This window comes from Chroicocephalus ridibundus, chromosome 9 (genome assembly GCF_963924245.1).
Source record: "Chroicocephalus ridibundus chromosome 9, bChrRid1.1, whole genome shotgun sequence".
NCBI classification, from domain to species: domain Eukaryota; kingdom Metazoa; phylum Chordata; class Aves; order Charadriiformes; family Laridae; genus Chroicocephalus; species Chroicocephalus ridibundus.
Genome location: NC_086292.1, coordinates 29,746,997 through 29,767,962, shown reverse-complemented (window position 1 = coordinate 29,767,962; position 20,966 = coordinate 29,746,997). Strand labels below are relative to the sequence as shown.

Genomic DNA, 20,966 nt, shown 5'->3' with positions numbered 1-20,966 from the left:
GAATTTTCCCCTTTTCAGAGAGCAAATGACTTGCACATTTTTCTTTCTCTTTGAACATGCTGTTGCCACAGGCACTGTTTCAGTTTCCTGCAACTACCAAAAATGGGCCATTTTTCAAATACAAAGCTATGTAAGATGCTACCAAAAGCCTTTCCCAGTCACCCAAGACAGCCCACACCATTTGTCAACCTTACCAGACTTTGAATAGCAATGTTGTAGTTTTTGTGCATCATTTACATGCTTCTTGGGTGCTGCTCAGCAACAGCTATGGAGAGCTGACACTTTTGTGGGTGAGAAAACACACACTATGCAGCTGCTATGACTCCTTTGCCATTCATTTTTGTACTTCTGACTTAGAAAAACGTATCCGAAATTTGGTTCTGTTTTTAAGTGGCGTGGGTTCAACAGTTTCAACGTGTAGTATGAGGCACACACATGCTCACGCATGACCTGTAGGAAAGATCACACAGTACGGAATATCCACTCAGCAGGTAATCCTAGAGCAGTTCATCTCAGAACTGTCTCCTTATGAATACTGCTCTGCCTTCCTCAGTCACAGCCTGCTTTTTCTTCCCATGCTGTCCCCGTCTAGTTTTCTGGTTTTACTCTGGATTTCTGAAGGCTACTTTTTCAAGCATTGGGATTTTCAAGGGGATATGAGCTGTCAAACTGGAAGTTGACTATTTCACAGAGTGTGAAGAGTCTCCCATCAAAATCTGAAGCTATTTAAATTGTTTTTCTTGACCACCAGTGGAAGCATATCACACAGCACTGGTCACACCTGTCTGATGGTAGTTTAGCTTCAACTGTTTAAAATAGCTCCTTTGTGACTCATAACTTGCAGAGATCAGAATTACACTGCAGGCTTCAGGAAGGCTCCACACTGCAGCATGCATCTGATGCTATACACGCCTGCGTTTCTTTCCAAAACACTACAGAGGTTTCTGCAAGCTGCAGGACAAGGTTCTTCCCGGTTTGTGGTGGAGGCACAAAGGACTTTCCACAAAGAAAAAATACACATACAGTTATTTTGCAGATCTGAAAGCTGCAAGAACAATTGTTTCCATGAACTTTTGCACACCCCCGAAACATTTCAGTGAGCATGTATATGTGTGTGTGCTTGTTGGGGGAGGACGAAAAGGAGAAAAGATAGTGGGCACTAAGTTGCTGAAAGAAGGTATTATCTCCAGTATTTCTGGAAAATGTTTGTTTTGGCTTGTCCTCATGTCATTAATAGGAATGACCTAGGAGGAGATCAAAGCATGGGATGAATCTCTGTTCCTAGAGGCTGCCCATATCATGAGCTTCATGCCAGATTTTCAAGGAGGACTCCTGCAGCAGCTGCCCCGAGCCCTGATACCAACTGCCCTGGCAACACTAATGCTTTATCAGTTTTCCACCCGGTCATTTTTGCTCACAAATATCCCTGCCTAGTCTAGAGGAGGGCCTAAGGGGCCGGGGAGTGAGAAAACAGTTGTATTTCAGAACAAAGCCCCAGATTTAAAATGCAAAATATGTTCCAGCTCTTGATGGCTGTGTGCAAGAGTACCAGAAAGTGGGAAAGGCAGCATTTGAGATGTGAAAATATGGTGTCAGCCTCCTGTCAGACTCCTCTGGCCCTGGGCTAGTCCAGTCTCATGGCTGAGGTTTCAAGAAGATTTGACCCAAGGGTTTTGCTGGAGCCGGGACCAGCTTAAGAGACGGCTGTGCTTTTTTCCTGTGATATACTGTGTCCTGAGCAAGAAAAATGGGACAGTAGCACTGGAGTTATTCTCACCGCTGTACATCCACCGACACCAAGCAAAGTCTCTGACATGAAAGTGTTTCTTGTTCTTAAAATCAAAAGAAAATTAATCTGTTCTACTTCTGCAGAGTTATGTGTCTTTGGCGTATATTTCCATTTTAATGACATTTCACTCATCAAACATGAAAATCAAGTGGTACCTCTGTGTGGCCTGTCACCATATTTTGCACCCCATTCTTCTAGGAGGAACCCCAAAGCAGTGATGTAGGAACACCCTGCTAAAATGCAGCAATATCTAGTGCAGCATCACAGCAATTAACTAACCCACGTGCAGCATTAGACATACGGGAGCCATGGACAGAGGCCAAGAGCAGCCTCCACTCCGGGCTGTGGCGACTGTAGGCTGCTGTAGGACCAGCACTGCTATTCCACCAGCCTGAGAGATCTCCTTGGACTGGGGGAAAGCCCCCAGGCCGAGCCTGCCTCAGGTCACAGAAGCTGGTTGCAAATCAGTGGAATTGCACCAGAGCCACCGGTACAGCTGGCTACAACGCAAGGTGCTCGCAGCCGTCACAGGAACAGCTGGAAGGGCGGTGGGATCTTCTCAGAGACCCACCCCAACAGCCGCCCCTCAAACCCCTGGAACTCAGCAAATACCAATAATAAAACACAGCGAGGCTGAGTGGGAAGATGGATGTGAGAACAAACCAGCGGGGTTGCACGGCCTTGCACCCACATCAGACTTCCTTTTTTGAACAAAGAGTACATTTCTCTAAGGTGCCAAGTTTCAGGCTCAAAACCGTTTGAAACGCTCTGAAACCCCTTTTGACAACCAGACTTATCCTAAACAACACCAGCCTCACCCCCAGTCCTAGCCCCAGGCTATCTGTTATTTGTTATTGGCCATTCAGTAGTTTTTAGCAGCTACTCACAGACTAAAAACTCAGTTCCGCCCTGGTCTTGCACCCAGGAGAAACGACATAAACATGTTTAGTACAAATACTGGTCTTCTTTTTAAACAGAGAATAGAAATTTCTTCCAGAGCTGAGGGAGGGGAAAATGGCAAAGAAATAATTGTATTTCTTTATTAACCGTAGCAACAGAACTACTTTCCTGAGTCACTAGTTACAGTTCCCCATTGGGTGAGACGTTGCATCATATTGTCCCCTCCACAAAACTACCACAGCCTCACCTTACAACTAGCCGAGCTCCTTCCCCCTCTGCCTCCACTGCAGCTCTTCAAGCAGCACCTCGTGTTTCTTCTAATGGTCGGAAATTTTCCTGCTGCTCCCGGATCCCATTTATTCACCACCTCGCTTAAATGGATCCTTTGGAACCTACTCTTTGCTCCCCTCCCAGCCTTCCTTTTGACGGGTCAAGCCATCATCTTTTAGGTTTCTTTTGCAAAAGAGGCTCTCTGATCTGAGCAGCTTCACTACGCTTGATGCACCTCTTTCTTCTTCTTCTAAGGACCCAACTTTTTGGGGACAGAGTTGTACATGGCACTCCACAGTAATCAAAGCCATGGAGACAGGCTTCATTTTCCCTCATTTCTTCTAGAAATAGCTCACCAAAAATATTTTAGAGGTAACTAATAGCACTAGATTTGAGGAGATAGATAGAGAAATTAAAGAAATTGTATCTGTCACGTTTTATACCTTGGATGCAATTGCAAGATTTGTGTAAACATGATCCTGGTACCTTTAAGAGAAATTGAATAAGTTTTTCTTTTATCAGAGCACAAGCAGAAGAGAGATATGGGAAAGAGCTGATTCAAATCGCCCGAAAAGCAGGAGGACAAACAGAAATCAAGTAAGGAATTATTTTATTATTAGTGCAAATGAAAGCATTTTGGAAGCATATCAGACTCCTGTGTTTTGCTTATGAATGGGGGCAGAAGCTGCTCACTTCAGCGCGTTACACAGCACTTCACAATGTACAGGAAAAATGGGGAAACACCATAGTCCTTCAAAGCAGGATTCACAAAAATCTCTATTTGGGCATTGACAGTAGGTCTTTACTGAGAAATTTTTTAATTTCAGGATTCCTAACGATGTTTAATATTTGCTTCCAAAAGCAAATGGAAAAAAAAGGGAAAGGAAAAGGTTGTGAAATGGTTAGGATGGTGGCTTGGCAATCCTGGCAAGCTGGTGGACACTGAGAGACTGTGACAGAACAAAGTGCAAAGACACCAAAATTAGCTTCTGCAGGAGGAAAAAGGCTTAGCTGAGGAATACAAACTTTAAACCTCTTTGAAGGGACTTAATTTGAAACAAATCAATGGAACTACTGAAATATACTAATATGACACATATTTTTCTGTCTCCTCTACTACTGTCTTAGATCATGTATAAATTGCATTGGGAGGGGAAGATATACGTTGGCATGGAATTTAACTTAATAAACACTGTTGATAAACTGCTGCTATTATTGATGGTAGCAGCAATAATGAGACATTTTGTCATTACTGTAACAAGTAATAACACAGTAATAAGGTGGCAGAGGATGAAGATTTGGGGTCACAGAAGACAAGTCTGAAAGTGAAGACCTCAATCTAAACACAAAACAGCTTTATTGATCCCTGGGGCCTGCTACCCTCATACATCCCATATCTCATTTCTTAATTGCAGTCTCCTTTTTACGTCGATTTATCATTCTCAGCGTGAGCAGGTTTTCCTGCTCATATTTTCTGGGAAAACTTGACCTCAAACCCTTGCACCACCATGGCATGCAAGTGCCAGGCAATCACCCGTAGCACTTGCCATCAATTGGGTGGTAGCATACCCAAGGTGACAGGGAAACTGTTGCATTAACCCAAGCGGAGAGCGCTGAGGCTCGCTCCAGAGAAGGTGCAAGCCTCTCCCTCTCCTCCTGCTCCATCTCTCCCTTGCCCCCGAGCAATGCAAATACAGCAAGGTTCTCAGCACAGGCTGCTGGAGAGGGCTTCTACCTTCCCAGTGTCCCAATTCACAGACCTAATCAGAGAAAAAGAAGGAGAAGAAAAAATATTTTGAAATTAAAATAGCTGATTAAGGATGGATGGCTTCTTCCCAAACCAAAGGCTAAGATCAGCATTCCAGGATTAACGAAAGGCTCCACCTAAATTTCTTTACTGGCAATGCAGGCAGGCAGAGCAAATGGGTTCAGAAGCAAGACAGCTTTGGCTGCCCTTCTGTGACTTAGTGGATAATTCATGGGTCTGTCTTTTCCTAAGAGATTATAAGAGCTTGATTTAGAGGCAGTGCCAAGTCCCAGAGTTGGGATATGGATCCAAGCTCCCCTCAAGTTGGGGGAAGTTTGGACTCGGGCCCAGCTCCACTTTGATCCAGCAATTTTATAGCTTGGCATAGAGAGAAGGCTGAATATACCAACAAAGCATGCAGCAGAACTGATTTACTATGTTTCCATAAACCCACGCCAGGTCTGGGTAGCGACCAGCTTTGCGCTGATATTTTTATCAGAGCAAATGTCTCACTGTATCTATTCTGAAGCAGAGAGAGGACACTTTGCTTTCTGTCACTCGGCATCCTCCGGTTGTTTCAGGAGTTACACAGATGGGCGGTGAAGGGCATTTATCCAAAGTAAACACTTTAAAATCAGAGAAAACGAGGGTCTATTCAGGGCTGGAACAACTCATGAAAATTAAATATTTGGTCTTAATGCCTTAAAATGTTTGACATGGTGTGAAGTTTCTGGTGATTGCTATCGTTGATTGCTGACAGTAGTTCTGCTCCCAATGTCAGTCTTTCAGGGAGACCAGAGGGAGGGAGCCTGGGTACCACCTATTATAAGAAAAGCTTGAAAGGACTATGCTACACCTATCCCCGTGCATTGCTCTAGCTGCTTCCTCTGCATAGGACTCCCTATTATTGATTAGCACGCTGAGTCCTGATAGTATTACAAATACTTGACAGGCTGAACTGGGCTGTTTGCATCTTTGAACCCAGCTTTGGGTAGCAGCATTTCTCAAATGAAGTCTAATGAAGGTGTTGTTCAGGTATTTGTATCTAAAACTTGCATTTGACACTCACCAGGAAAAAAGCAGTTTCCAGGGGAAACATGTTACAGAACTTGCTGTGCCACGTTATGTATTGCAAAGGAGCAGGAATTACTAATTTTAGACCACTCGCTCATTTTCTTGCTAATGCAGAATTCATAGAATCATAGAATCTTCATGTTTGGAAAGGACCTTTGAGATCATCGAGTCCAACCATACACACACACAAAAAACCCCTACACTCTCTGCCCCTAGAGCATGCCCTGAAGTGCCACATCTACACGTTTCTTAAATACCTCTAGGGATGGTGACTCAACCACCTCTCTGGGCAGGCTGTTCCAGTGCCTGACCACCCTTTCAGTAAAGTAATTCCTCCTAACATCTAATCTAAGCCTCCCCTGCCACGACTTCAGACCATTTCCTCTGGTCCTGTCATTATTCACCTGGGAGAAGAGGCCAACACCCACCACTCTACAACCTCCTTTCAGGTAGCTGTAGAGGGCAATGAGGTCTCCCCTCAGCCTCCTCTTCTCCAAGCTAAACATGCCCAGCTCCCTCAGCCTCTCCTCATATGACCTGGTCTCCAGACCTCTCACCAGGCTGGTAGCTCTCAAATTATTATCCTCTAGTCTCAATTATTATCCTCTAGTCTTAAATTCAGTCATCTATTAAACACCTCAGCTTCTATTAAACACCTCAGCTACTAAGGCTTTCTGTCACTTTTCCTGGGAAATTATTTCATACCTCAGTAGTTCTCAATATCAGGAAGGTACCTGATACCCTTGCAACAACTCGATCAACAGAACATAGAAAACCTGTCCGCAACAACCACCTCGAAACTTCCAGTATCAGAAAATACCCAGGCCAATCAGTTCTGTTTAGCACAACTTCCGAAGCTAATGAATTGGCTGCAAAATCCTCCCGTCGCTCCACCAGGTCAAAGCGACGCTCTGCAGCTGCTATGGAAAGCAGAACAGGAGAGAAGCAGCACAAAGCCCGTGCTTGGAGAGAAGAGGGGCTGCTCAAGGCAGAAATTAGGCAGCGGTGGGGGGGTACTGCCCAGGTTGTTACCTTCAGCACAGTCAGGATCGGCACAAAGCAAGGCGAAGAGAATAAAAGCACAATGAATAAATACAAGCCGCAGGGAGAAGCCTGGAGAAGTCTGTGGCATGCTGCTTCAGGTAGTGGCTGTTGCTCTAGGAAACAGTTCTCTCCCAAGCTGCCCCCATATTTTAACAGCTTTCAGTTTTGAATCAAAGAAAAACAATTTCAACCTTTTTTAGGCTCTTCCCTTCTCCCCGAAGATTTTGCTTCAGCTGGAGGAAATTGCTGAACTCAGCTAAACATATAAATAGATTCAACTGCCCTTTTTTATTTGACTGAGACACAGATGAAAAAATATGCTGCTGACTCAAAAGAAAGATAGTGGGGAAGGCTCGCTGAAATGTAACAGCAACTCTGGGACTGCTCTCCATAGCTTTGAGAAAAACCTAGGTGACAGCAGCCATCAGGTTTCCATCCCATATGCTGTCCAGTGCTTGTTCCCTCGGCATCGTTACAGCTCCTCTGATGGAGAACTGGCCCGGCAGGGCCCGGTACTGCTCGTGCTTGGCAGAGACAACTACAAGCCGAGAGTTACCAGGACACTTCACTACTGAATATCAGCAGGAATGTAACATCGTGACCTGGGAAAAGAGGGCAGCCTTGTGTCTCTACCTGCAGGCTCCTTAGCAGCAGAAATGTGAGAAATCACTTCAACCCGAGAGCTAGCAGGGGACAAGTTTTTAGCGCTGCGTCAGGAGGTGTGACTTCAAACCAGTGTTGGAAGTGGCCATGGTGAGCCTGTAGAAAAATTCTACAGCTGTAGAAAAATTTCTACCAAAACTAAAATCAGAGAGACAGTCATGCCATAGAGACACATGCTGGAACTACTTTTTTTTATTATTTATTTATTTAAAAAAAAAAAAAAAAGAAAAAGCAAAAACAGGGTTTCTAAAAGAAGCTGGTGCTGGTTACCATGGTCATAGCAAACAAACACTCCAGCTTCCAGCTCAAGAAATAAAAGTTCCCTGTAAGTGCTGCCTAACAGCCAAAGGACACAATCATTCAATAGTCCAGCCCGATTCAAGCAAATTCAGGCGTTCTGGCTGCTTGCCCTTGCCTCGAGCACTGCAGCTGGTAGAAACTACTTCCTATAGGGAAGGGAGATATCCTCTTTCCAACCCATGACACAGATCTAACTCAGCAGTTGCTTTAGGTCTCGGGGAGTTCATGCTAACGTACAGAAGGATGCACACACTTGAATCTAAGCGCAAGACTGCAAGAAGGGTCACATGGGCTCAGGCCAAAGTCAGCCTAATATTCTGTCCTCAAGAATAGATCCCAAGGGAAGAGTAGAAGAACAGGGCAAACATATGAGGATATTTCTCCTAAATAATCCTCTAGCCTTAGCAATTGGTAGTTCAAGGGCTGCTACCCCAGCAGCAGCTTTGTACGTAATAGCCTTCAGAGTCTTAAGCAATGTACTTTCCCGTTAATTGCAGAAATGCCTTTCTCTTTGTAGCTTTTTAGCCCACCTCACTACAGTTGCCGTGTTAGATCAGACACACGTGACAGAGGCAGATGGGCTTCCTTACAGTGGGGTTCCTCAACACACATCCGCACTGGTGAGCTCAGTCCCACTGCCTGTTCAACTTCTCACAAACACACCCATGTCCAAAATAACACCAAGACTATGGAAAAGGCTGGCTGCTGCTTTCAAGTTGGATGTGCCAGCAGAGTCATGGATGCAGGCTATGCCCGGGAATACAGGTAGCTGGGGAGTCTTAGGGAAAGCATTGGCGGGAGAATAGGTATTGGAAGGGACCACGGGGGAAAATCAGTTGCAAATGTACCTCTTGAGTGGGTCAGACCTAGGAGAGGTTGTAAGGACCGCAGCCGCCAGGATGGAAGGATGGATGCTGCACAGAAACGGAGCCCTGGAGCTCACCTACCAGAAGTCAGTGCTAAAATGAATTTTAGAATTGTCTTCATTCCTACTTTATACTAATTTTAAAGCTCTCTTATCCCACTTTTTTAATTACAAAAAAAATCTGAATCACAATTTCATCGTCTCTAACCATAAAAGAAATTATGAAAAAGATGATTACAAAGCCACAGCCATGTATTCTTGGCAAATACCAGGTTACACCAATATCCAGTGGGGGAGAAGGAACTGCATGTTATGAAGTTTAAACTGTTGTATTGTTTTTTACTCCGCATATTCTGTGTTGCACGCATGGGAGAAGATGCAGAGAAACCAGGATTTTCAGCTGAGTTACAAACTGAGATCAAGTTTGCAAGCGTTTGCTGGTAGCGCACACAGTAATGATGTCTCGACACACTATAGATGATTCTCAGCAGAGCTCACGCGCCTTTAAGAGGAAACACCTTTCAGGTTGCAAGGTGACTGGGAATTTCCACGCAGTAGCTTTGGGCACCTCTTCAGCAGAACAACATGAAAACAGAATACACTACAGAGCCCGGTTTTCAGATACATCCTCAGCTTCAGCTGAAACAGAGCCTCTGGGAAATCTGTTCTTTCGTAAAATAACTGATGTAAACACGCAGTAGCTGGTTAAATTCTGCCTAGTCTGACTACAGCTATTTTTGTCATTTGCGTGCCTTGTCTCTTCTCATGTATATGATTTCCTACTTTCTTCTTTCCCTCTTTTCCACTACCATCTCCTTCAGACCTCAGGAAAGGGTAGTTCCTTCAAGCCCGTGTCTGCTCTGCCCTTCTCTGCAATGCCTGAAATAGAATATTTCAGGGAGTGTGAGGTGAGGGCATCTGTAACAAAATGCCATTTGCTGCTTCCTGTGTATAAATATAGTGCATCTGTCACATAATATATAGAATCCTCTGTATTATTCACACAAAGCGGGCATTTTTGAACACAAGTTATAAGTCATTTTGGAAGGTCACATCCTTCCATGGTTACTTATTCTCCACTCAAATGTTCTGAACGCACACAGAGTTTATACACGTGTACTTTGAATTTTCAGGACTCTGAAAATGGACCCAGGCACATGCTCTGAAAGACCTAAGCCTCTGATCAGTTCTTGTTAGATCCAACCTGGTGATGAGGATAGGCATTTTTGAGCAGTGCTGCTCTCTTTCCAAGAGACATGAGGAAATTTAGTTTTATGTTAAAGGTATAAAAGTTGATTGTTTTATCCTTTGATTTGAATGGCATAGGTCATTCAGGAGTAACATGGGTCTAACTTGTAGTCTACGGGCACAGATTTACAGGGAAGTGAAGGCACTTGGAGACGTCATCCTGTTTGCATCCCTGCCCCAGCAAAGTCTGGCGTGATGTGTCTGTGCTCCCTGTAACCAGCCCTGGGAGCGACGATACAGCCCCCTTCCCATTCAGGTTGGGGCTGCTTCCGCTTCTAACATGTATCTGAAAACATCCAAGCACCAGAAGCAAAACACGTCCGCAGACACACCACAGCACTAGAGGAACTCTCCACATTTGATACTTTCAGGAAAGATACGCTACACTCAACCTGACACTAAGCCCAGCCTGCTGCACAGGACAGCCTCCTGGAAGAGCTGATGTGACTACTCACGGTAGCGAGTGCCTTGCTATCACTAATTTATAGACAGACAGAAACTTGTACTCCCCTGGTCAGAGGAAAGGTGCTGCTCACGCCTTTTCTCTACCACAGGTGGCTTAGACGTCACACCACAGCTGGACCCGTACAAAAACCTTCCCAGTTGCACTGAGTGGTTTTGCCTTTCTGTTTATAGTTCCTCTGAGAACAAGAAGAAAACATCCCATCAAAATTAATTCTTTGATGTCTCCACCACATCCCCACTAAGCAACGTCAGACACGATTCTCATGTGAAATACTCCACTATGTGCCTGGTCTAGTGACTTAATTACCTCCCTGTTAAAGGAGCACAACACCTCCCCCTTCTTTTCTTTTTTTCTTTTGCAATGAAGACAAGAGTCACAGGTGCAAATTATTTGAGACCAGATGCTTCTGAACTTGTTTCCCCACACTTTGCTACCAGCACTGGGCTTCATGGAAAGAAATATTGGTAAAACCACATTGGGTCTTCCCTATGCGGCAGGAGCAAGGAGAGATGTTAACTGTGGTCTCAGAGGAGACTGACGTTGGGTTGGTTTCTTAACCATGTTATCAGGATCTAAGTTCCTGGAAGTGCTGGAGAAGTTCCAGGAGTGCTGGAAAGCTGTCTGTAGACTTCATCTGGCAGAGACTCCTCTCAATTTCAGAAAGAATATTTTTAAAAATTACAATAAGAACAGAACAATGTACATCATGTTGATGTTAAAATGGAAACCTACCAGAAAAGAAGGTGGGGTTATTTCACACTGCTGTTCACCAAGAAAAGGTAGAGAAGAAAGAAAATTAAAAAAGCTGTGGTTTTCCGTTTAGAAGAGCCTGGTTTACCTTCCTGTGTACAAGATGTAAAGGGACTCTCTGAATTACTCAGTTAAACCAGCCTCTAAAGGCAAAGTACTGAAAAAAATGCCCAAATCATCAAGCCTACAGTTAAAAAAAGTAAAAAAAAATAAATAAATTGTGGTGCAACAGTGTATGTAGTGAGTACACCTGTGACCTAAGCCCTGCCACTGACAGAGAGCTCGGCTAATTATATCTCTGGTGCCATAAATTCAGCTTTTGATGACTGTGAAGCAGAAAGTGCCACAGCCCTATCTACAGTACATTTCCTGGTTGTCCTCGTGGCACTATTGGAAAGGTGCCCAGTGCAGCCTGTTCTCCAGCAACAGCACTGTTCTCGAACAAAAACAACGTCCAAAAATGAAGAGTGAGAAAGCAAACAGGGAGAGCAGCTAGGACAAGTTTGCTTTGAAGTGCTGTCATCCCACACTGTTCCAATCGAGCCCCCCTCCTGAACCAACTATAAGATGATTTTGCACAGTGAATAAAATAGATTAATGTTCAGATGCAGTGGTTCCCCATTGCTCCTCATACCTATACCATGGTGGTGGGTGAGTGCCAAACGAGGCTCCTCTGCCCAAATACAGGATGCATTTTCTGCCTTGAAAGTAGGGGACGGGTTCCGCTGGGAGAAAAATCAAACCAAGCTCCCAAATGATGCGTTCTGTAAATGTTTATCCTGTTAAAGGAGAGCCACTGGGACTAGTGGTCAGTGCCCTAGAGAGGCAGAGTTGCCTTTTCAGCTTTGGTGTGCTGGGTAGATTTGGATAAGTTCACTTTGGCAAGTATTTTGCAATCCACAGAGCAAGAATGCTAAACAATGGGTGAGCTTTATTGTGATGAGCTTCTCCCCTTGGTTCCCCTGTTCCCCTAAAGCTCGGCTATTCTCCTTCTCCCCCTCCACTTGAAAAAACAAACACTGAAACGTGCACATTTTACAAGAGCAGCTCGATTCCGCTCTACTCGAGTAGCGGGAGACTACAGCAAATGAAGCCAGGGTGGCTATTCCAGAAAACGGTAAGAATATTTTAGCCACTAGATGGCAAAAATCACCAGAAGTTGCTGCAGAGTGGCTGTTGCACAGGCTCTGCCTGGTCCCCGTTATTCCGGATTCAAAGTCAATCCTGTTTCCACCAGAAATTCATTTTGACAAATCCAATCTTTAAGTGTCCAAGGGGGAGTCGTTTAACAAACACGCACAGTAAATTTGTGTTCGGCCCCATTTTCAATGAGGCATCTGCAGGAGGCTCCATGTAGGGATGCCCAAAGGGAAGGCTGGTGCTCTGTCTTTAGCTGGAGCGGTTTAACAGTCTTCCAGAATTTACATGGAAATGTCAGAAGTGAGCAATTAAAAAAAAACAAAACTAAAATGAAAAAAGAAAAGAGGAAAATCACAAATTTTCAGTTTTGCTTGAATTATTTTCAACCCCAGGTTTTCTAATTTGGCCACAGAACAAACAAAAAAACCCAATTACTACCATAAAGCTAAGTGGCATGATATACTGAGAGGATAAAACACTCTTTTAAAGTATCCATGAGAGTGAGATATCCTCACTTTGGATGCTTCAGAATAAAGCCCTTATCAATCCTATTAGAAAGCCAAACCCCCCCAGAAGAAGTAGGTAATAGATACTGTACACACAAAACAGCACAGACAAAATTAAAACTTGCTTGTATGTCTGCTGCATGAGCTGCTTCCGTTAAAGTCTCCAAAGCACTGAAATGATATATTTCACTGATAAAATCAGAGCATCTAGCAGCAACGAGGAGCTAATCTATAGCACTGCTGGTGCAGCCAGCACATCCTCGCAGCCCAGAAGCCATCAAGGAATACCTGATGGATCCATGGGTCAAATTTTGATTTATTTGTTCTCTCCCACACATAACTTGGCACAATGACATATTTGCTACTCCCTTAAGCCCCATAAGGATGGGGGAGCCGATTCACTGATTTTAGAAAATTATTACAAAAATAAGGAAGGAAATGGCTTAAGCATATTTCAATCTATTTACGGACTGTGGTCTTGCCCCACTCAGCAGCTGGGGAGTTGGTTGGACAAATCTCTCATACAAGGAGCAAAAGGCCAGAGCTTTCTGAAAAGGCCATTAGAGACCATGCAAGGGGCAAATCAGTCTCTCTCCAGCTCATAGCCAGATGCATTATTATACCAGAAGACACACTGGTCCTTAGAGAGAGCCAGCAAAAAGGAGAAAAGCTTCATGTATGGCTTATGATCAGGAACTACTCTGGTAGCTCAGAGGCTTGGACCAAAAAAGAAGCAAATTGATTTTGTCCTTGATATATACTGAGAAAGCGCTATTTTTCAGTACCCACTACAGCAATTTTGCCAGTCTTTGCATAACCAGAATCACCAGCAGCAAAGGAAAAAAATCTCTGCGAACAACAGATCAATACAGCATGAAAAGTGTACGTGCAGTTTGCAACTGTCCCCTATTTTTAAAATTCCAGTATTTACCTATTTCAGGAATTTCAATTTTTTAAATTAACTTAGCTGGAAAGAAAACTGTTTATTTCCTTTGTGTTGTGAAAATTCGGTTTCCATCAAAATTTCATGCCAGACTCTTTTATTGTAAAACGAACCTTCAAAATGTTTAAGTATTATTAGGACGATACTGAAAAATACTCAATCTAGCATGTTTTCCCTGACTTATCTCAGGAGATACACCACAACAAATCTCGTTGAAAGCTGGAAGAATCAAACAGTTAGCTCAACACTCATCGTTTCTGGCTGAAAGTCTTTTCCCTATAGCTCTACAAATTTAGATTTGGAAGTGGATTGCAGGGCAGTTACTGCTGAGGACAGGCTCAGCCTTTCCCCTCGCCTGTGCATTTCTCTTACGCCTGGCAAGGCAGCCTTGCTGCTGGGAGAGCAACTTTGATTAGCAAACAGATGTCCAGCCTAAATTAACACAGGGCAATTAGGATCCTTCATGTGTCTCTTAAGACTTCTGAAATGGCCCACGAGATAGAGGATTTCCCTACCCATCTGCAGTTGCACATGGCTGGGAAGCATCCTCTTCTGGGCTCTCCTGGTAGCCAGCCTTCAGCCAGGGAGACTGCAGGGTCTTCATTACCAGGCTTTTCCCCTGGGCTCCAGCCTAGGGTAGACCAGGGCTCCACGGAGATCCCAGAACTGTCTCCTTCAGAGAAGAACACACTCTGGGTCTTGAAGAGATGATTTCTAAATCTGAAAAACCTCCAAATCACACCTCAGCCCTGGCTTCTGTGTATACAAATGCTCTGCCAGCCGGCAAACCCAGAGCTAGAGGAAATTATTAAGTTGAAAATGCCATTTACAGTCTATGCTCTTTCCTCTCCCATCAGTTCTACGCTGGTATCTCTGCTGCTTTCTCAAAATGGACTCTGGCTTGCCAAAAAACAGGACATAAGACAATCTATCGTTACCTTTTCGTGCTCTTCCGCAACTCTACATTATAGGACCACTTAGTTATGTAGGTCCATCAGGACGAGCAGCATAACATCTCTTTTTGCTCATCTCCATGCTGTGCTTCACAGCCCAGCACCGAGGCCGGATTTCACAGCATGGTTTATTCATACTGTGCTTCTGGGATGCCAAAATACCCTGGGAACATCAGGGTTTCAAAGCCTCCGCTGGCTGTCTGCATCATTTGTGTCTTTTAAAGGAGAGCCACATGGGGGTGCTCGGAAAGCATAGTAGGGAAGATGCTGCATAGCAGAGCTGCTCTAGCTTCAAGGGTGACTGAGGAGGAAAAAAATGCTGGTGCTGCATGCAACACGGAGGGTGGAGCTGGTTTCGCTCTAACCTTCAGACTAGTGCTCCAAAACCCAATTCCCCTTGACCATCTTCATTTCATTCCGTTGACGTGTATCCATTGGAAAGGTGCAAGAATAGAGACATGTCTGTTAACGTCCACAGTCACAAATACAGTGGGATTAAAAAAGAGGGTGCACATAAGGAGTAGCGCAATTCCTTGCTTCGTGGAGCATTTTATTGTGTTTCCTGATGGTAAACAGATTGATGCTATTGTACTTGTTAGCATGGTCAACCTTTATTACAAGACTATTAAGAGTTTTATCTCTATGTGGATCTTTGAGATTCTGAGGGACAGTTTTTTCTCTAGATTCACTACTCATCCTTAGAAGCCTATGCTAATAAAGTGCACTTGTTTCTGCCCCACAGCACCCTGAAGGCAGCATTTGAGAGGCTCAAGCAACGTGAGTATTTATATCTTCCTCTCTTACGTGGGTAAGACAGGCACACATATTCATCCCCTCTGGGGTCTTTCATCCTCTTCCCCCCTCTGTTTTCAACTATTCTATCCTAGTCTGTAAGTGTGGAGAGTGGAGGACACTCAACTGGGAGTCCTCCAAGGCTGGGCACTCAGTCCACTCTCTGGTGGCAAAGAAAATGGCTCGTTCCTCAAGTTAGTTTTATGTGTATCAAGCCACAAAACATCAGGCCTGTTCTCTCTTCTGCACACCTCTGACATCAAACCAGCATGTTTTCTAAATGTGCCTAAGGCTGAAAACCTTTCACACACAGGAAACGCAACACCGTCATAGCCAATAGGAAGTGTACCTGGCTACCGGCACCTGCTGTTTAGATAAAAACACCCTTTTGAAAAGCAGCTGGTGAATTAAGGTATTTTTAGAAACTGGGTGGGGGAGCTCAACATTTCTGGAAAACGTGGGATTCTATTTCAGAGGGCACCAAAGCCGACAAATGTGAGAAGTTACCAGCCACTTCAAACAGCATCAGCCAGGTGCTCTGAAATTCAATCCATCTTTCCTGGCCCTTGGAAATTCTCAGCTTGCAACCTCGTCTAATGGCATTTGTGCAAGGCTGAACGCAACTGGCAAGCAGCTCCCAAGAGCGATGGCAATCCAGCAGACACAGGGGGTGATGGTGGAGATCAGAGCTCCTTCCCTCCCGCTGCGCCACATCTGACCTCCAGCCCCAGAAGGAAGGGGGGTAAATGGGGCTACGAAGAAATGCAGCTGGCTCTGCACTTGCCAAAGCTGCTCTGAGTGGGTGCTCCAATTCCGCAGTGAGGAGCCTTGCCCATGCATTTTGCAAGCACTGGGAGGACCTGCAATAAGCCCTATTCAGGGATGTAGGCAATGTCAGTGCATGCAGAAACATAGGGAGGCCTTTTTTAAGGCTGCCCTGCTCATGACAACTCATACAGCAGCCACATCCCAGAAACATCTCCTAAAAAATGTGACTTCATATTTAAAGGCCTTTTCCCTGACTGTATATGAATTCTGATTTGATTTAGAAATCGAAAGTGTTGGAAACTCTCATATCCAGCTGGCAGTAATGCTGAAGGATGAACTGAAAGGAATAGAGGAGTTCCGAGAAAGACAGAAGGAGCAAAGAAAAAAGGTGAGGAACTAGAGAAATGTTGAAACAGATCGGGTCAACGGTCCATGCTGATGACCTGTCTCCAGCCATAGGCTGTGAATACTGCAAAAGATGATAAAACATGCCCAGTGTGCCCTGTTCACTCCATATACTAGACTGTGGAAGAAAATCTCTTTCTGATCCCAGCTGGAAATAAAGTAGTGTCCTGAACTCAGGAGACAGGCTTTAGTCACTTTTACTCTCTCCAGTGTAACTGCAGATACTATTATTATTCCCTTAAGAACTTAATCCTTCCTTTTCTCTTTTTTATACACTTGCTAATTGGGATTCTTTGGTATGATCCTGCATGATCTCCAACACGTACTAAAACAAAGGGGTAACACAAATGTTTAAAAACATAAAAGCAAATTATTATCATGCTGAATGCAACACCAACATCTGCTGAATTACAAATACGTGGAGTAAATAGCATCTAGTTCATGCTGTATAACAAAATTTTGAATATATTTAATGCCATTTCAACCCCCATGACCTTACCAAGCTCTAAGTCCCCGGAAAAAGCAGCTCTCGATAGAGACAACAGTGGTCGCCCTTACACCTTCTCTGGTCCCACAGGGTTGAAGGCAAAGATGAGACAGTCACTTAACACTGAAAGCACTGACTGATGGAGGGCTAAAATAAAACATCCACTTCTTTGCTAATTTTAAACAAATGAAAATGCATATGACCATTATCCAATGCCATAAAAATCTTGTGTCTACAACCCTGACACACGGGAACTTGTAATAGCAGAGAACTCTGAATATGAGAGTGGGTAAAACCAGTGCTGCTACTGAGATTTGGGTTCTCGGTGATCTGATGAAGCAAATAAGGCATACAAAGACAGTGTGCATCTAGTTCATCAGCATTTGTATCCCCCCTCCGACACTTTGCCACTAGGATTTGCAAAGACAGAGGCTTTCTCTCCTGTTGAAAACAATAATACTAGAACTGAACTGGAAAGAGTTAAAAGGGCCTGGAAAAAAGGGAGAAACTGCTTTGGAGTCTTAGGCAGGCTTTTTTTCTCTGTCCAGCATGTGGCTGTGAGAAAGTCAACATTAGACATGCTAGATGGTGTCATCATTTTTGGTAAATGCCCAAAATGCTGTGATTTGTGTTTCACTGTAGCTGCTCTCAGGACTGTGCTATTTATCCCAATGTGAGGCAAGCCTCTGGGTAGCCTTGGAAAGAGTTTTGCTTGATTAGAATATAAAGATTAAAGGGCCAAACACCCCACTGAAGAAACCCATACCCTGCCAAGTAAGAGCATATCTCACTGTCACATAAGGCTGAGCATATCACAACAAAAGCCACAAAAGAGAATTCAGCACTGTCCTTCCAACACCAGCCAGATGACGAAAAGGAAATCAAATCGCATCAAGCACAAATTTGCCAGAAGCAATGGAATATAAACTACACAGGAATTGTGTGTATTTAAAATGGGCAACTCCCCTTGCTCACGTGGGTGGGACAGTGGTTTGGTCTGCAAAGATGTGGGATCAAGCTTTTGATTGTGAATGGATGTTACGCCAGTTAATCTCCTTAAAAAAAAAAAGGGGGTGGGGGAAGGAAGAAAATGAAGATCTACATCCTCTCTGCTATTAATAGAAACAACTGAAGCAGAATTATCTTGGATTATTTTTTTACCTGGCACTTCTATGCTCTGTGTCACTTAGAAACCTGTCATTTATAAAAGCAGAAAAGCAGAGTGAAATCATCTTCCCCGCAGGCACGTGGCTCATAGAAAGGCGCTGACAATGGCTTTCCTAATGCTGCCCCTAAAAAAAGGGGGAGGGGGTGAAAGTCCAAAGCATAAAATGCTTAGTTCCATGTGTTTCTTACAGTATGAGTCTGCGATGGAGCGCATGCAAAAGAGCAAATTGTCCCATTATAAGAAAACAATGGAGGTAAGCAAGGAGGTTTTGTGCAGGTTTTTTCATGCAAACTGTCTCCAGTGTGAGACAGGGTGAAATCTCTATTACATGTACCTACATCAAGAATGTGTGAGTGTCAAAGAGTGCAAAAGCATGTGTGAGAGATGCCTTCTACGAGGAGGAAGCTAATCTTCCCTGCTGCGCACACTGAAGAGTCAGAATTAAATCAGAAAGTTAATGTGGAATGAACAATGCCCGAGGTCAAACAGGATTTCATTCTTTCTAGGCAAGAGTACTTCCAGGAGCAAATGCAATTTTTCAGTCTGTGTAAATACAATTTTAAAAACGGCGAGGGAATCTTGTAAACAGGAGGAAAGCTCTCCAGCTGGAGAGCTTGCAGGTACAGGAACTGCAGGCAGCTGGTTTTGGTTCCCAATGCCTCTAAAGAAAAGTAGTTGCAGACCCATCAGCGCTACAGCTGGAACTGTACTAGCAATTTTTATTTAAATGTGGTTGTTCTAAGTGAATCTCTAAGACAGGGAGGTCTTTTGGTGCAAATAAGGATTTCTTTTGCTTCTGAGGGCTGCACAGAGACTGTTACCTATGTGTGCTGGCTCTGTCTCACAGCTTGGAGCAATGGGCAAGGCAACACACCGACTTCGGCCACCTGATGCTCCAAGTCACACTGTGGAAATGACACTGGCACCCTGGGAATGTGTGCTCCTAATTTTGCCTCTACACTGTAGCTGGGACAGACGCCTGATGCACCGATGGTGCTAGCGCTGCCTGTGAATCCGTAACCACCCCTGCCAGGAGTTGGCTGCAATTGTACAAAGCAAACTATTTCGGGGCTGCAAGAAAAGGGCCTGATTTACGCCCAATTTCCCACGTCTATTGCTTCATCTCCTTACAGTGTCATTGGGAATTTTTTCTGTTGCCCCAACTTGGGCACTGATTTGCTCCCCCAGACTGACCGCAAACCAGAAAATGCCTAGAACATGACACTGGAAATAACCCAGCCTTGCTCCCTAACCCAAACCCTCACATTTGGTTTCATTTTGATACAGTCAAAGAAGACCTATGAACAGAAGTGCAAGGAGGCGGACGAGGCAGAGCAATCCTTTGAACGAACAAGTGCTTCAGGCAACCAAAAGCAAACAGAAAAGGTACCTTAGATAAAAGTACTATTTAGAAAGAAAACTGTGGTTTTTTTCCTCTTCAAGGTACAAGAGAATACAATTGAACAACCCATTCTGCAGGATGCCAGGGGCTGCTTTCCCTTCTAATTAACCCCTTAGAATCGAAATTAAAACAAAGCACCTTCCCAAGGAATTCTTCCTTCACAAACTCCTTTGGTAACTGTGATCTTGTTCTGCAATAGGCCAAGTGTTCTTAAAAACGCTTGGAAGGGACTCAGTTATCTAATTAATTTATCCCAGGCTACAATCTAATTGTTCTATGATTCCTGCAGGGAAACTGAATGACATTTTTCTCCAAAATTATTCATAAAAAAAGAAACAAGTCAGAAGTATGTCATGCAGTTAGTCTTGCCTTTTGGTCGCTTACATTTGGTAGGCATAGTATCTTACATTAAAATGCATATTTTTCTTCAACATTTTTCTCCTTATGGTTAGTTTAATTTCAACTAAATTTACAAACTCAAAAATAAATCATTGGAAATTAAGGCACTGCAGTCCTTCATTGCATCGTCTTGATACTTGTAGCTGACAATTCACTAACTTTTAATGGGAACATTTTACCGTGGAACAGATGGAGAAAACAAAATAAATGAACTCCCTTTGGCTCGATAAAAATCAGTGCAGTGTAAGCAAAAAGGATCAAAAATCATCTCAAGGAGCGGGGGGATGGAGATTCTAAAAACAGCATCAGAACTTTACATTTTATTTCCAGCATTCGCTCATCTTTGATGAACAAAACCCTCCACATCTTAGCTGCACAGAGGGGATGAAACCCTGGCCCTAGTGAAATTCTGCCAGAACACTTAGCGACTTCACTGGCGTCAAAATCTGACCCAGCTCCTTTCATGCAGAAGGATCCCGGGGTGCTTCATTGCCGTTACTTCCACACACATGCCAGCACATTTGAAATGCAGAGAGGCATCTGACAAGAAACATGTCAGCTGTTTAATTCTGCACAGCACTCCCAAACAGTTTGGGCCAGGAAGCAAATAAGAATGAAGCTTATGTTCCCAGCTTACTACACATTTTCCAACCAGCTGTGATGAGGAATATGGTCATAAGAACCCCTACCTGAGCCTTGTCTTGAAGGGCAGAATGGAAGAACGTGTGATACTGATGTCTAGAGCCGTGCATTAATGTACTGTCATCACCATCTGTGCAGAAAGACCCGGGAGTACAGAGCTGTCAGTAATAGCTGTATTTTCATTTGTTAAAAGCTGCAGGTTTTTTTTAAAAAGAGAAGTGCTACTTAGAGTGAATTTTGCTTTT

At 43.9% G+C, this 20,966-nt stretch overlaps 1 protein-coding gene across 2 annotated transcripts in view; it reads left to right on the top strand.

The window, feature by feature from the left end:
• Positions 1-20,966, top strand: part of PSTPIP1 (proline-serine-threonine phosphatase interacting protein 1) — a 57,536-nt gene that overhangs the window by 20,882 nt on the left and 15,688 nt on the right. For both annotated transcript variants that reach the window (XM_063347101.1, XM_063347100.1), the window contains exons 3-7: positions 3,482-3,556; positions 15,401-15,435; positions 16,500-16,606; positions 18,469-18,531; positions 19,566-19,664. In XM_063347101.1, the coding sequence (XP_063203171.1) occupies positions 3,482-3,556; positions 15,401-15,435; positions 16,500-16,606; positions 18,469-18,531; positions 19,566-19,664 (379 nt within the window). The remainder of the gene's footprint in view (positions 1-3,481; positions 3,557-15,400; positions 15,436-16,499; positions 16,607-18,468; positions 18,532-19,565; positions 19,665-20,966) is intronic.